General features: G+C 43.9%; 2 protein-coding genes across 5 annotated transcripts in view; one reads left to right on the forward strand and one right to left on the reverse strand.

Moving 5' to 3' along the window:
• The window catches only part of SMIM13 (small integral membrane protein 13), a 211,127-nt gene that overhangs the window by 185,568 nt on the left and 8,237 nt on the right, over nucleotides 1-17,322 (forward strand). For 3 of the 4 annotated variants that reach the window (XM_078055698.1, XM_078055699.1, XM_078055697.1), the window contains exons 2-3: nucleotides 2,121-2,193; nucleotides 2,538-2,739. In XM_078055698.1, coding sequence (XP_077911824.1) covers nucleotides 2,583-2,739 — 157 coding nt within the window. In that variant the 5' untranslated portion in view covers nucleotides 2,121-2,193; nucleotides 2,538-2,582. Of the gene's footprint in view, nucleotides 1-2,120; nucleotides 2,194-2,537; nucleotides 2,740-11,157; nucleotides 11,234-11,905; nucleotides 12,045-17,322 lie in introns of those variants that run through there. The other variant, XM_036106557.2, reaches the window with a different exon arrangement.
• NEDD9 (neural precursor cell expressed, developmentally down-regulated 9) overlaps nucleotides 1-17,322 on the reverse strand; it is a 180,247-nt gene that overhangs the window by 116,327 nt on the left and 46,598 nt on the right. The window lies entirely within an intron of this gene.

Below are 17,322 nucleotides of genomic sequence, written 5' to 3' on the forward strand. Positions count from 1 at the left end.
CATTTTTCTTCTTTCTCCCTGGATATTTCTCTAGTTGGTATCTGATCCTTATTTTTAAGGACCCCTAATGGGATCCTTGATGGGAAAGGATCTGGGTAGCTAGTAGGATAAACCAGGTTCTCCAACCTTCTCTGTCTCCCAGTCTGCTATATGCAGCTGGCAATGTTCATGGCAGGAAGTGCCCTGGAAATCAGGAGACCCGGGTCCTAGTCCCAGGTATGTGACTTGGGGCAACTCAGCCATTTCTCGGTCCCAGTTTCATCCTGTGGAAGATGAAGGGTCAGACAAAATCGTGTCCTCAATTCCATATCTCATATAGGTTATCACCTGGATATATAATTGGTGGGACACCAGTAAAGGCATTATTCACCAAAAATAGTGTCTTTCTTTCTCTGTCTCTGTCTCTCAGTCTGTCTCTGACCCTGTCACACTCGGTGATGTTTCCACTTCACTGTGACTTTGAGTTAAGGCCTTGGAGGGGATGCTGAAATTGCAGGGCTATTTAATTAAAAGGCCCAGAAGCTAAGCATTTATCGGTTGTGCACATCAGTGATGTTACACTTTCACAACCTGGGGCATGTCTTAAGGAATGGAGCCTGACCTAGATCAGATTTATGGTCAAAGGTGTCAGAAAGACCCTCATCAGGGGCTGGGCAATACTCCCCCAGAGGAGGAGAGCAGGAGAAGGAGGGGCAAAACAGGGGTTAAAGCCAGCTGGGTGCCCCTTTATGGTTCCACGCTAAGGACAGTTCTAGGCCTGGGACCACTGCCCTCAGCGGCTCACACTGGCTGTCCCCTGTCTGGCCACCGACAACCCCTGGAATAGAGGCCCCTTGAAACTACACGCTTGGGCGCCTGGGTGGCTCAGTCGTTAAGCGTCTGCCTTCGGCTCAGGTCATGATCCCGGGGTCCTCGGATCGAGTCCCACATCGGGCTCCCTGCTCTGCGGGAAGCCTGCTTCTCCCTCTCCCTCTCCCCCTGCTTGTGTTCCTGCTCTCGCTATGTCTCTCTCTGTCAAGAAAATAAATAAAATCTTTAAAAAAAAAAAAAAAAAGAAAAGAAACTACACGCTTACATGCTTACTAAGTTGTCTTCCTTGGGAATTGTATTTCCCTGGGCTGTGGAGCCTTGCTAAGATGTTGCTTGCCAGCCGATAGAGGCCTTCTACCACACTGGGATTTTGGTAGGTAACTAAGAAAGACAGAGTTAATTAAACCCTTCATAAAACAGTCCATCAGCCACCTGCTTGCAGAGCAAAAAGTCAAATTCTTTGCTGTGCTTTGGCAGAAGGATTGTGTCCCTCAGCCTCCTCTTGGGCCCCATTCAGGATTCTAACCAGGTTACCTATGAAACTTCTTTTTCATTGTGGTATATATATTTTTCCATTTGTGTAAAAGCAGTAAATAAATACCATTGATCTCGTCAGGCCATGCCAAAGAAGAATTTGTAGGGGATTTAATACCCTAATGCATTGGACACACTTGAATTTGGCTAAACATTCAAATTGGGTGGTTTGGCTCAATTGAAGCAGTTTAAATGTTGTTGGGGTATAGCTTTTCAAGGGACCTCGGTTCTTTCAGAATGATCCCTGGAAGGGATTGGCTTTTAAGTGAGTTGGAAATTCTCAGGTATGTTTTAGAGATCTACAAAACAAGCCTTCCCTTTGTTGGAAATGGGTAGGACTCAGTAAAGAGAGTGAGATGAGCTGGGTTGTCTGTTCATCCAAGTGCACATCCAGACGTGCACCCTGGGGGCATAGGAATGAAGCCATCCATGTTTTAGGATTTTCTACAAACATCAAGATATTCCAAACGACAGCCAAAACCCTGACCAAGAAAAAGGGCATGGCAATAATCATGAAATAAGCAAGGGTGGAAGTCAAAGTTGTAAGTCCTTAAAACCCTTCTGTGTTTAGGTATTGTCTTGCTGAGCTTGTGGCCCTGATTCTTTTCCTGGTCTTTGCCAGCAAATTTTCAGCAATCTCTTAGCAGAAGAGAGGACATTGTTTGCTGCACCTTCCTCTCCTGGGGAGTTCCTGGACGCTGACTGTTTACAGGGACTCTCAACTGCCTTCGTTCCCCATCTGGTATTAATTTTTATTTCTTCTTCTTCTTTACCAGACTCTGACTCATCTCCACCCAAACCTTCAGGCTTCCTGAAGGCGGGCTTCCCCAGACGTGGTGCCCCACCCAGGTAATGCAACTTGTCATGAAGAAAGAACGGTCTCTGTCCCCAGTCTCGGGGAATGTGACAGTGATTTACTCAATCATCCACGTCAGAAATGGAGAGGTTTTGCTCAGCGCTTCATTTATTCTCACTGCCCACATCTCATCGGTGATGGGGTCCTGTCCTTTTGAGCTCCTTAGCTCTCCTACTCCCCTTTTTCCCCCACCCAGCCACATCTCAGTTGCCCCCATCTTAACTCACTGTCTCACCACTGGACCAGTGACATTTTCATCCCACTTTATCCTCAAGGCAATGGGGAAGACTTTGAAAGGTTTTGACTGGGAAGTAATTCGATCACATTTCTTTGTCAGAAAAATCACACTGAATCTAGTGGATGAATTGGAAAGGTGCCTGCCATGGAGATGCCGAGAAATCGATTACAAAGCTGTGCCAGAATCCAGATGAGAAATGCGAGGGTCTGGATTAAGCCCATGACAGAAACGATGAAGACGAGAGCAAGTGGCTATTCAGCAAGTCAGTGGATAAAGTATAATATCCGATTGGAACTAGAAGGTGAGGGAGAGGAAATGTTTATAATAAATGTTTTGCAGATAGAAGAGGAGAAGATTGGGTGGATGATAGTATCCTTCTGAAAAAGACAAAATTAAGAATTAAGTTGGTGAGAAAATGATGAATTTAATGTGACGTGTTAGGTTCCAGTTTCATGTGGGGAATGTCAAATGGGGAGAAAATCTGTAAGCAGTTATATATATAGTTGATGCTTGAACAACACAGGTTTTAACTGTACAGGTTCACTTATCTGCAATATTTTTTTAAGATGTATTTATTTATTTGAGAGAGAGAGAGCGTGTGCGCGAATGGGGGAAGGGGCAGAGGGAGGAGAGAGAAAATCTCAAGCAGACGCCGCGCTGACTCCGCGCTGAGCACTCCAAGGGGCTCGATCTCAGGACCCTGAGATCGTGACCTGAGCCAAAATCAAGAGTTGGCTGCTTAACCGACTGAACCACCCAGGCGCACCCCCTTATGTGTGGATTTTTTTTTCAATAAATACAGCACAGTACAGCAGACTTTAGGACTTGCCCATCTCCATATTTATATGAGCCACTTCCTTATAATAAATCATATATATATATATATGCTATTATATAATCATATATATATATATATATATATATATGCTATTACTTCTGTTTCTATGGAGGACCCTGACTAATACAGCACAGAATGAAAGAAAAGAAAAGAAAAAAAAAATTGGAAGTAAGGAAGGAAGGGAGAATGAAAGAAAAGTGTGGGATGAATGAGTCCACGAGAGCCTACGTGCTTTGAAAACGTAGGGAGAGTGTGGGTAACTGTCTGTCTGTCTGTAATATCTGATGGCATCGATGACTCATCAACATTATGTAGCTAGAATTAGCCTTCAGACTTTGCTGTCTTGGAGGTTTTGTCTCATAAAAGCAGGACTTCCTAGCTTGGCTTGTTTTCTTGTTACTTAGGAGCTGTTGCTAGCATAAGGTCATACTTAGAAAATTGAACCTTCAGTAAGATTACTCAGAGACTTGGCTGCTTTCTCCCTGGCCATTTTATCTTTAGGTTGAAAAAAGAAACAGCTCACTTTTCTTAAGTGACATTACACATCACTTTGAAATATGCTCTATAGGCCAGCCCTGAAATCTGGTTATTTTTGTTTGTTTGTTTGTTGATACTCTCAATTGTTTTAAAAAAATGTCAAAAAAATTTTTTTGTTTGTTTTACTCTAAAGATCTTCTTTGATAACCCAGTTTTTAGGAAACTGTTTGATGAATAGAAGCTGAGGCAGAGGTAAGAATTTGCCCAGCTCATACCCAGTTTATTTCTGACCCAGTGATGGGATAACCTCAGAAACCACTGAGGTGATTTAAATGAGAGACTTATTGAGCATGTAGAATGTATTTTGTTTTTGCTCTATTTTTTACAATCTTTTCTGTTACAGTATTAAAGTGGTGGTGATAAGCCATTTTATCTGTGGTTGTAGCAGAGGCCATTTGAAACATCTCCCCAGCTCAGAAAGATGCCCTTGGTTGTCCCACTCACTGACAGCGGTAGGTTCCAGATTTCAGTTTGGACAACACAGTAATGCTTTATAAAGTTCACGGCTGTCTGGACCTGGGATGAGCACCTGAACCAAGTTTAGACTCAAAGTCCTTCACACACACACACACACACTCACACACACTCACACACACACACTGAGCCACTCACACTCACACCCACACCCACCCCCCCACACACACACTGAGTCACTCACACTCACACCCACACACGCTCATACACACACCCACACACACTCACATACACACTCACACACCCACACACACCCCCACACATTGAGTCACTCACACAGCCCCTCTCCACGTGTGAACTTGGAAGCATGGCTGCATTTCTGCCTCTGGCATTGAGCGCTAGCCTTGTCCTTAAAATGACCACCTCCCTTCCTCTCCCACTAGCCCCTGCCACCCCACACCATGCTGGAGATGACCTGTATTTTAATCCTGCAGCCAAAAAAGTCCCCATTTATTCTGTTAAAATAAAATAAAAATATTCCCTCCTTGGGTTGTATAATAAAAACTCAAGGGGTGCCTGGGTGGCTCAGGTCATGATCTCGGGGTCCTGGAATCGAGCCCCATGTCGGGCTCCCTGATCTGTGGAGAACCTGCTTCTCCCTCTCCCTCTGCCCCTTCCCCCCACTCATGATCTCTCTTTCTCTCAAATAAATAAATTAAAAAAACAAAACAAAACTGAAGTTTAAGAATTTCGATGATAACAGTTGTGGACAGTGCAGTGGGGGAACTCAGTGTTCTTATTAAGACCCACGCATACTCTCTCACCCCTTCTTTATCCCAGGAAAGCCTCAGCAGCTGGTGGCAACAATGACTGCCACACCCTCTTATTGGTGGAGTGTGGTTAGTGCCATATTTATGACAGTCAACTTGTCTAAATCTGTCAGGGTTACACGGGTCTGTATCATTCCCAACAATGCCATTTGCAGGAATTTATGCTGCAGGTACACTTGTACAAAAAAATGTATACAGATATCCTTGCACAGGTGCAAAAAGACCTAGGACAAGGGTACTTGGTAAAGCATTGTCGGTAAGAGCAAAATACCCGAAACAATCCGAATTTGTGTTGATGTAGAAATGGTTGGGTAAATTATGTGAACCTACACAATTGGGGTATTATGACATAAGAAAATGAACAAGGTGTTTATGCATGATGGTAAGTGAAAAAAGCAAGGTGCAGACCAGTGGGTTTCACAGGTTATCATTTGGGGGATGATGACATCTCTTCAAATTTGCCCATGTGTGTACACATTGAAAAAAACTGTGGAAAGAGAAGGAATAAGTTAATGCCAGTGGTTTACTTGTGCGTATGGATGTGTGTGTGGAAGGGGTGCAGGGAAGCGGGCAGCTTAGATGGGAGATGGAAGTAGGACGAACACTTTAACTGCATACTTCTTATGAGGTTTCAAAAAATGCTATACTATGTATTGTCAACTATACAAAAGAAAGAGAGAGGAGGAGGTGGAGGAGGGAGAGAGGGAAGACAGTCAATGGCTATCAACAGAGACGAACCTTTATTTCATCAGACTCTTAGCTGGTTATTCTTACTCAGTAAAGAAAATATTTGGAACTGTTTTCCCTAGAGCAAAAAAAAAAAAAAAAAAAAAAGAAAGAAAGAAAGAAAAAGAAAAGAAAGGAAGAAAAAAAAAAACCAATCCTCTGACACTTAGGGACAGGGCCCGGCTTTGGCCATAGCATCGTGGTTTTGTGGCTTCCTTCCTCATCACTCCCCATTATCCCCCAAGGTCAAGAATCACGGCAGACCTAGAATCTCCACCATCTCTGGCTACATCCACCTTAAACAATAGCCTTTCCATTGACAGATGAGAGGAACTCAAAACTCTGAAACATTATAGGAATGAGACTGGAAATTCCTTCCCTGTGGATAAAGTCTACTATTCCTCCATGTTTGGCCATGGAGGACAGGCTTAAAATGTCACTGTGTCTGAGAGAGAAAGAGAAAACAGTGACTCAAAACACACACTGAGGTATAGAAACCTTAATTTGCTATTTCCTCTAAAATAGATGTTCATAAAGGAGCGGGTTTCTCAGCCTCATTACCTATGATGGGGCCCGAAGAAAAGAATGTACAAGTTTATTTGGGACTGCCCCAGGTAGTGTTGGCAGATAAAGTACAGGATATCTAGTTAGAGTTGAATTTCAGATAAACAACAAATAATTTATATACCAAAAATATAAACTACAAACTATGCTCAGAATTATTCATTGGTTACCTGAAATTCAACCTTAACTGGGTGTCCTGTGTTTTTATTTCACTAAATTCTTCAAGCTGGTCCCCGGCGACTGGCCTGCAGGAGTGGAAGCTCTGGCCTCCAAGGTTTAATGCACAGGTGGGAAAGGCCCATTTGTCCCGTCATCTCAAGGAAATGACAAGCAAACACCCCTTCCTCCAAGAGCTGGTCAGATGCCCCTGACTCCAGGTTCCAAGCATGGCATCCACCTTGGGACTTTGCCACCATGTCTGTTCTTAACAGATGGATATCATCCAGTCCTACACTGCTGCCCCAGATTCCACAGATGAGACACCAGAGGATGTGTACTGCTCTGCCATCAGAAGGACTTTGGCTTCCTGTTTCTAACAGAAAATACGGATTTGTGCTGATCTTCCAAATGTTCCCATCTGGCCTGCCCACTCTCATGGCTTATACCTACAGAGGGACCTGTATTAAACTGAGTCAGGAAATCTTCTAAGAACCAGAGTGTGATTCCGGGCAGCCCCTTCCAGGTGTCAGGGTAAGCCTGGAAGGTGGTGGTCACTCAGTGAGCATGAAGTTAGGACAAAAGGGAGAGGACCCTCATGACATTGCTTCACCTGTGCAGCAGCGTGGTTCTGCTGCTGCACAGGTGAAGCACGTCCTCCCCCAAGCAGAGACCATCTTTCCAGTGATGAGGTGGCGGGCTCAGGTGCTATGACCCCTGAGAGAGAAAGAGAGGGAGCCTATTCTCAAAGGTAAGTCAGCTTTTAAGCTGCCCTTCACAGGGCACAGATCATACTCATGGAATACTGCTCAGGTTCCTTCCCTGTCAAAGAGGAAAACCTTGCACATGGGAAGACCACTTGGAATGTTGGCCCTCAGGTTACATGTGGTCTCCGTGTGCAGCCAGCTCTGTGATTACAATACATGCAGTGACCGATGACACAGCGACAGAAAACATGTTCCCAGCACCCCGCCTCCCAAGGACAAAGGGTATGTACACTCCACCAATAGTAGGCCTGTCTTCTCTGAACCTTGCTCCTCCTGGATATGAGCTCTTGGTGAGTTGACAGTCTGTCTGTCTTCTGAATCATCCATTGGATTGGAGGCACATGGTGAATAGGGTTTGGCTTTCTGGAAGAGCTGGGCTCATGGGAGGATAATTAAAGAAAACATCTGTGCCAGAGTCAGGGCTACTGTGGAGGAATTGACTCTGGCTCTTTCCCAAAGCTGCAGCTCACCAAAGAAAAGCCAAAGGCACCAGCAGCAATGTTTTGAGCAGAGAAGAGTGACCACTGAAGTCATGACTCAGAGGCACCGACTTCTCCATGTCCATTGTGGGGGCATAGCTGGGTAGGTTGCATCACAGAGAATGATTTTAAAGTACCATGAACCCAGTTGAGGTTTGTAGGGCAGACATACAATTGCTTGCAAACAAATGGCAGGCACTATGAGCAGCGTTTTATGTTTCTCTGCAGGTTTTCTTTTGGGTCTCTCCAGGGAGCTGGGAGGAATTTGAGTCTGAAACTCTAACCTTCGTTGGCCATTTTTTCCCCCCTTACACTAGATATGAACCTCAGGAGATCTTCTGGAGCATTTGCTGAATTCTAATGAGAACTGAGCCTTCCAAATATTATTCTTCTTATGGTTTGCTAACACTTTTTTCCTGGAAACACATCATACTGAGATGTCTTGTACCCTTTGTTTTCCCAGACTATTTGAAAGTTAAAGTATGCAGATATCCAACTTGGGGCCTGATCCAGGCTTTTCATGATCTAGCCAGGGTAGGCAAAGATTCCAGGGAAGGCCAAGGATTTAGACCACCTGCATTAGAATCACTGGAAACACTTGTTTAAAATCCTCATTCTTGGGGCCTGTTCTAGAGCTATCTGTTGAGTCTGTATGGGGGACGTCTGGGAACCTGCATTGTTCACAACCTCCCTCCCGCCCCCCATTCCAGGTGATTCTTGTGTACACTAAAGTTAAAAGGCATTGGTAGAAATGAAAGGGTCTTAGATTAGCAGCCAAAAAGCTGGAGTTCAAATCCATTTACTACTGGGATGGTTTTGGGCAAGTTACTTACTAACCACCAGCCTCATTTCCCCATCTGTAAAAATGGATATGTTATTTTATAGAAGTTATATTTTTTTCTGTTTGAGGATTAAATGAGATAAGGCATATGACAAGGCTGTCAAATACTGAGCTCTTGCCTAAGAGAGAGAAAAGGGATGGTGAGCTCAAGCAATCTTTGTAGACCTTGAGATGGATATGTTTTGCAGTAATTTTCAGAGGCTCATGTAACCCCTTTTGGATGGACTCAGAATAAGGAGATTTACCCACTAAGTGGCTTTACTACCTGGTAAGGCCCTACTAACAAACCCAGGAGTGGAGGATATCGTGTTATCAGGAAGACGAGGTGATACATAGACACTTTCAGAAAAGCAGCTACAGGCTAATATAAAAGTGGAATAAGTCAGCTAAGAGCATAGGGTGTCTTTACAGGCGTGTTCCTCAGCAGGGGCCATGTGCTCTCAATCGCTGACTCACCAGGACAATTACGTCCCCCAGGGCAGACAGGCCAATGTCTGCAGACATTTTTGATTGTCACAACTGGGAGATACTACTTGTATCCAGTGGGCAGAGGCCAGGGATGATGCTAACCGCCTCATGGGGCATAGGACAGTCTCTCACACAGAGAATGATCTGGCTCCAAATGTTAATAGTGCCCCAGTTTAGAAACTCTGCTCTAAGTTGAAGCAGAAGACTGAGTCAAGGGTGACAGAAGGAGGCCTCCAGGCAGTTAAACACCTCCCGAGTGACAGCCTCTTGCTGCTGTCTTGCAAAGTCTTACGATGTACGATGGGACCCAGTGTCCTGCAAGCTGTCAGGTCACCATTAACCCCTTCCCATGTCTCATGTTCAACAGAGCCAGTTTCCTGCTCATTTCCACAATGAAATGACTAGGTAAAGCATTCCTAGAGCTTTGGAGAAGGAGAAGGTGTTGCTCTCTAAAGGAGAGGGAGGAGACTATCTCAACTCCTGGCAGTAGTTTTGTTCCTTATCAGGAGGTTAGAGCATTGAGAAACCACTGGAAGGCCATGCTGTCCGACAGGGTTTGCCCCTGTAAGGACCCCAGTGCAGGCCCAGGAGAAGTACCTGCCAGGCTTAGAGGGATGCCATGGTGGCACTCAGCATTCAGGGATGCGATCAGATCCAAATGGCTGTTGGTTTATGCTAACCCTTTTCTAGTATCTTGCTCCTCTATGTGATCCTTGGCTTCGTTCCATGGACTTCTCCCAGTGCTTCCAGTTTAGTGTCTTGGTTAACCAGTTCTCTGGCTTTATTCCCTCCACTTGATCCCCTGTCTCTTGTGTCTCTTCTTTCCTGACATGGCTTGTGCTCTCGGGCTATAACCTCTCGGAACCAATCTCTTTGGTTGTCCTGGACTCTTCCTGCACAGGATCCCCTGTGCACCAGCCTGACTTCCTAGGTTTCTTTTCTCCCTGCTCCACCCATGTCCCCTGGGATTTCTTTAGCATTTTTATGAATGCTGCCTTCCTGCTTGCAGGGTCATCATCAGGACCCCAGGCTGGGCTTAAAGGCTCTGCTGTCACCATATTAAAATTATTTTTTTTTTTTTTTTTTTTTTTTTTTTTAAAGATTTCATCCATTTATTTAAGACAGAGAGAATGAGAGAGAGAGAGAGCACATGAGAGGGGGGAGGGTCAGAGGGAGAAGCAGACTCCCTGCCGAGCAGGGAGCCCGATGCGGGACTCGACCCCGGGACTCCAGGATCATGACCTGAGCCGAAGGCAGTCGCCCAACCAACTGAGCCACCCAGGCGCCCTAAAATTATTTTTTAAAAGATTTTATTTATGGGTGCCTGGGTGGCTCAGTCGTTAAGCGTCTGCCTTTGGCTCAGGTCATGATCCCAGGGTCCTGGGATCGAGTCCCACATCGAGCTCCCTGCTCTGGGGGAAACCTTCTTCTCCCTCTCCCACTCCCCCTGCTTGTGTTCCTGCTCTCGCTGTGTCTCTCTTTGCCAAAAAAATAAATAAAATCTTCAAAAAAAAAAAGACTTTATTTATTTTATTTTATTTTTTATTTTATTATGTTACGTTAGTCACCATACAGTACATCATTAGTTTTTGATGTAGTGTTCCATGATTCATTGTTTGCGTATAACACACAGTGCTCCGTGCAATACGTGCCCTCCTTAATACCCATCACCGGACTAACACATTCCTCCACCCCCTTCCCCTCTAAAACCCTCAGTTTGTTTCTCAGAGTCCATAGTCTCTCATGGTTCGTCTACCCCTCCGATTTCCCTCCCTTCATTTTTCCCTTCCTTCTTTTATTTGAAAGAGAGAGAGCACAAGCAGGCAGACTGACAAGCAGATGGAGAGAGAAGCAGGCTCCCACTGAGCACAGAGCCCAGTGTGGGGCTTGATCCCAGGACCATGTGATCATGACCTGAGCCGAAGGCAGATGCTTAACAAACTGAGCCACCTTGGTGCCCCTTAAAATCCTTAATAGTTTCTTCTTTGAACTTGTATTTTGTAAATGAAATCTGATGGGACAACAGAGCATGCACAAGAGCAAAAAAGATGCATACAATATATGCACGTCTGCCTTTTCTCACCATTCCATTCTTGTAGAGCGTTCGCCATGAAAACAGGATTCCAATGGACCCACAATGTGTGGCAGTTCGTGGGGATTCAAAGCAAATACGAAGTAAGTGTGTTTTGTCTACCACTGGGTAAGCTGGGGTGGGGGAGGGACACTGATGGCCCCCAGAGACCATGCTTTCCTTCTGAACCAAAACTTGCTTCAAACACAGAAAGAAAGGGATGGCATGCTAAGAAACACCAATGACCAAGAAACCCTTTGTCCTCTCTTACTCATGTTGCTTCTCTGCACTAATCAACCACTAGCTCCTTTCCTTTCCATCTTTCCTTACTCATGTTTAAGCCAAAGGTAGTACAATGTACATGATCAAGAAATGACATAAAAGCAGCTGAGTTAGTGTTGTGCAGCTTTTCCACTATTATGGTAAGAACAAAATATGCAAATTGTGTAATTTTGGTGATTAGCATATGAGTTAAATGCTCTTATATTTGCATTTAAAACCAGCACCACACAATGTAGAGATGAAAGGTAAGATTCATGCTAATAATTTAAAATTTAAATTTTCCTTTACTTAGAGTGGCATGAAATAGCAAATTAAAAAAAAAAAACAAAACAAAAAAAACAAGCCATGACAAGTGAAGAGAGAGACTGTGGATGAAAGGAAAAAAGCTTTTATTTTAGTACCTCTAATGGCACCTTTCTCTTGCTTTTTAAAAAGAAGAGTGCCTATGTTTTCATTTTGCACTGATTTATGCATGTATGCTCCTATTTCCTAAGGCCAGAACCAGTGTCTCGTTGTCGGTGGACCGTGTTCAGGCTGTAAGAATCCATTAGCCTGTGTGCACAGAGAGCAGGCGGTGCCTGGGAATGGATGTTCCCTGGGAGCAGCGCTGAACCAATGGCTGACAGATTCAGAAGTATAAATACTGCAGCTCCTGTGTTACCCCTCCAGGACAGCTTTGGAAGGGGGCCTACACTGACTCCTGGCCCCCCTGTGGGTTACCAAGCTACCCACTCTACAACTTTGGTAGCGCACCTTTGCCTGCTCCTCACCTTCATGGTCCTACTGCCTTACCACTTTTTCCTGGGGAGATTTCTGAAACAATCAGTTTTATTCAACCTAAAGCAACTTCTCTACATCTCCTGAAACCTGGGACCTCGCCAGCTGAGACACTTTTTTTTTAAGAGGGAGAGAGAGAGAGAACATGAGCGGGGGGAGGGGCAGAGGGACAAGGGGACAAGCAGACTCCCTGCTGAGCACAGAGCCCGATGCGGGGCTCTATCCCAGGACCTTGAGACCATGACCCCAGCCAAAGTCAGACACTCAACCGGCTGAGCCACCCAGGCATTTGAGTATGCTGTGGACAAGCTCACCTGTCGTTCCCAGCTCTATGAGTATCTCTGCCAAGGCCATGGTTTTTGTGAGGTGTCAGTGGTAGCCTGTGATCAGGTTGTGGGGTAGGAAAGCCAACTATGGATATGCCCAAAGGAGTCCTCTATATATGCTGGTTTCTGAGGTTTATACTGAAACTTTTGATACAAAAATCATTCCATGCTAGTCAGAGGGAATTTGGAAAGCACTTTGGAGAAATGGTCTATCACAGGCCACTCCACCACCAAGCAATGCTCTGGGCAGATCTGGCTGAGACCCGGAGGAGAGAAAACTGGATAGCTCAGACCTCAGGGAAATGTGCTCTTTTGACCAACCAAGCCTCTAAATGCCACAATGTCGCCAGCTCTTCTTGCTTTGGAAGAGAGGAGAATAAAACTTACAAACAATGGGCTTCATTTTACCTTTTTAAATTAATCATAATCTATTCTGTGAAAATTTGTCTGGAACCAAGAAAAGTTTATACAATGGGAAAAAGTCTGTTCAACAAAAGGTGTTGGGAAAAGTGGACAGCAACATGCAAAAGAATGAAACTGGATCACTTTCTTATGCCATCCACAAAAATAAACTCAAAATGGATTAAAGACCTAAATGTGATACTTGAAATCATAAAATTCCTAGAAGAAAACATAGGCAGTAATTTCTTTGACATCAGCCATAGAAACATTTTTCTAGATCTTTCTCCACTGGCAAGGGAAACAAAAGCAAAAATAAACTATTGGAACTACATCAAAATAAAAAGCTTTTGCACAGTGAAAGAAACTATACACAAGACAAAAAGGTAACCTACAGAATGGGAGAAGATATTTGCAAATGGTATCTCTTATAAGTGGTTATTATCCAAAATATATAAAGAACTTCTACAACTCAATACACCAAGAACTAATAATCTGATTAAAAACAGGCAGAGGACCTGAGTAGACATTTCTCCAAAGAAGATGTACAGATGGTCAACGGACATGTGAAAAGATACTCAACATTGCTCATCATCAGGGAAATGCAAATCAAAACCACAACGAGATATCACTTCACACCTGCCAGACTGGCTAAAATCGACAACACAAGAAACAACAGGTGTTGGTGAGGATGTGGAGAAAAAGGAACCCTCGTGCAAGTTTGGTCGGAATGCAAACTCTGCAGTCACTGTTGACAACAGCATGGAGGTTCTTCAAAAAATTAAAAATAGAACTACCATATCATCTAGTAATTCCACTATTTGATATTTACCCAAGAAAATGAAAACACTAATTCATTGATAGATGCATGGATAAAGAAGAGGTGGTATATATACAATGGAATATTATTCAGCCATAAAAAATGAAACCTTGCCATTTGCAACAACATGGATGGAGCTAGAGAGTATAATGCTAAGTGAAACAAGACAGAGAAAGACAAATATGCTATGATTTTACTCATATGTGGAATTTAAGAAACAAAACAAACAAACAAAAAAGAGACAAGAAACAGACTCTTAAATACAGAAAACAAACTGATGGGTTGCCAGAGGGGAGGTGGGTGGGGGGATGGGTGAAATAGATAAAGGGGATTAAGAATACACTGGTCATGATGAGCACTGAGAAATGTATACAACTGCTGAACCACTATATTGTACACCTGAAACTAATATAACACTGTATGTTAATCATACTTTTTAAAAAAGTCATCATCTTTTTCTACTCATCTAGGTACACGGTTACTTGAGCAATCTTGGAATGCCTTTTCACCTTCTCTGCCTGGAAAATTTTTACCTATGCTTCAAAATTCAACACAAATGCAAATAGCCTCTCTTCCCATGCCACATAATGTCCCAATGTAAGTATATTTACCACCCAGCACCCTTAGATTATATTGAGTCAGAATCTTTATTTTATTGATTCTTGAAGTCCCTCCACCTTGTGCAACACTTGGCACGTGATTGGTCTAAAAAATGTTTGATTAGATAACCATAATGGCTCGTGTGAGCCCTGCGCTATGCTAAGTACTTGACATGCATTATTGTTCTCTTCACACCAACACAATTAGTAGGTGTTCTCTCTTTTTATAACTGGGGAAACCGAGGCCTAGGGAGGTTAAGTCACTTGCCTGAGCTCACACAGCCTCCCTAGGAAGAGAGCGTAGTCAGACCCAGGTTTGCTAGCACCAGGGCCTTCGTTGTTCACCACGGAGTGAATGAAGTAGGTGAATAGGTATTTCCAAGGCTGTCAGGAAGAGTACTCGTTAGAAAGACTTGTCTCTACAACAGGCTCTTAATTAAACAGTGCGGCCATACATGAAAAGGAAGCCATTTTTACCTTCCAACTCTGTTCGGACCCGTTTTCATTTTAACTAGCTTCTCCCAAGTCCCTGAGCTTTGTTATCAGACGGTCTTGTTGCACAAATATTTAGCTCCTGTGTAAGTTAAAGGCAAAAGAGAAACCAAACAGAGCTATAGACCCAGGCTGCTCTCAGCTCCTGGTTACAGCTTGCTGCAGGACTTCACCAAAATTTCATCATGTGTTTCCAGCACATAAGAAATTCTTGAGAGTGGTGCTGATACACCAATTAAAGATCCTGGTATTTTTGGCCCTCTGGGGCAGACAAGGAAAAGGGATTTATTTTATTATGAGAAACACTTTCTCAATTCTACTTAACTTTTGTTATTCAAAAGGATATTTCGAAGTATTGCCAAAGAATAGGAATACCATGTTTGAGTTATCTGAATATGCTGGACGTACGTAGTCTAATGGGTGGTGTTTTACAGTGCATTTCTTTTCAATCCAGTGTGGATTTGTTTAAAAAAAAAATCACAAAAATGCACTAGCTTCCCTGCCCTTCTCCCCACCCCTTCCAGCTTTTGTCGCTGAGAATGTGGGATCACATGGGTAGCTGTCTATGGCTTGATCAAGACTGCTGGCTTGCCTGGGGCCTGGTTGATCCTATTTCTGAGGTGTCTTGCTTCCTTGTCCATTCAGGAACCAAGAGTCCCTGAGTTCAGGCAGTCTGGACTTAAGGATGACTAGGTTGCAAGAACATAAGAAATGGAATAAGATAGGATGAAAGGTTTATGAGAACCACAAAAAAAGAGAGAAAGAGGAAGGGTTGTATAGGGGGAAAAGGAATGAATTGACGGGTAGGAGACTTGAGCTTTAGGCAGGGTGACAATCTCATTTATTATCTGAACTGGGACTTTTTTGAGAGTGAGAGGGATTACTATGGATAAGTGTCCTGGGACAACAGGCACAGATAGAGACTGTCCTGGTATGGTGTGGCCACCACAGTTCTGGGCCACTAACTGTCTGTCTAACCTGCAGCAAGTCACTTAGTATCTCCGGGCCTCAAGTTCTTGCAATGCGCTCAGTGGTGGCAGAACCACCCACCAGCTGATGCTGGAAAATGAGTGTGTTAAGAAGTGGTTGGTTGTGACAGTAACCGAAGGCAGACAGCATTAGCATTTTGTGCCCTGAATCTGGGAATGCTAAATGTCCTGCTATGAGCTGTGAGATCACTAGCATGAGGAAGGGTCATCCCACCCAAAGTGTTAAAAGCATCCCCACTGAGAAACACAGAATGGGCTTTGAATTCTTATATATAAAGACTTATTAGACCCTGTAAGAAGGCTCCAGTCACACCAGACAACTTTCTATGGTGCCAGACCATTGGGCAGAATTTCCAGATGCCGCAGGTTAATTTGATAGCCCCTGGATAAAAGCCAAGAGCAGAAGTCACCCCAACTCATCCTCACCCCAAGATAAAGTATATGAAGTATTTTATGGGGTGGTTTTTCTTTTCTCTCAATGTCAACAGAATTGTTGAATAATTAATTGTCTTCATTTATTTGTGAGATGATTGACATTGTCCCTCAAAACAGAAAAACAACTTGAGCTAAATCTAAACTGCAAGTATGCAGCTGACATAATGGAACTTTGTCTCTGCTTTGTCTTCTATGGTAAACCTGGACTTCTCCTGAGTTGGGTTCCATTCATTTCAGCAAGACGTGTGTAGCAAATAAACTTTTCACCAGTCTTCCCATGGAATGGTAGATTCAGCTTTACCATGAGTTAGTGGCCCCAGGGGGAGCAGACCAAGGGCTCCCTCTCTAGAAGATGCCTCTTAAAAGGAAAGAGGTCATTGACAATACCCAAAGGAGGCTGTGGCCATAAATATTTCAGAATTTGGCTTCCTTAGTATCTTAAATAATGAAAAACATTTGCTTGTTTAAGACCTTTAATTCCACTAATCTTTGGATTCCACCTCTAGAGTCTTGCTTCAGAATTCCATGATGAGGTACAAGCATGATGTCATGGTCAGGAGCTATGCACACCATGGACAGCCTTGCCTGGGTCAGAGAGAAGTGCTATAGTCTCAAGAGGCCCTAAGACAAATACGTACATGTGGCCTCGCGCATGTCAGAGACCTGTGTGAGGGCAAACATCTTTATGACTTTGGTCCTGGGAAGAGAGACCCAGCCTGGGATTAGAATTTACAGCTGACAAGCTGCTGATGAGGCAGTAATGGCCATTTAGTGCATGAATGGCCACTATGGGAACAGGGGGCTTAGCACACCAGGCTGAAAATCTCAGAGTGAAGCCGGGGGGCAACCCCATTCACCTTTGCTGGAATAAGTTAACTCACCCATAATCTGTCCCTTGGGCCTTTTCTCTGCCTTCCTTTGGATTTATAGCCCTCCCTGCAGTTCTTTAGGGCTTTGACACACATGACAATTTAGCATTAAGGGAATTCTCAAGACCAGGGGAAGAATATCTTTCTGGGCTATAAACGTCACTCTGACATTCTTCTCATCTATAATATTTCAAGAGCACTTGAA

The sequence above is a fragment of the Halichoerus grypus genome, chromosome 9 (genome assembly GCF_964656455.1).
Source record: "Halichoerus grypus chromosome 9, mHalGry1.hap1.1, whole genome shotgun sequence".
In the NCBI taxonomy this organism is placed as follows: Eukaryota; Metazoa; Chordata; class Mammalia; order Carnivora; family Phocidae; genus Halichoerus; species Halichoerus grypus.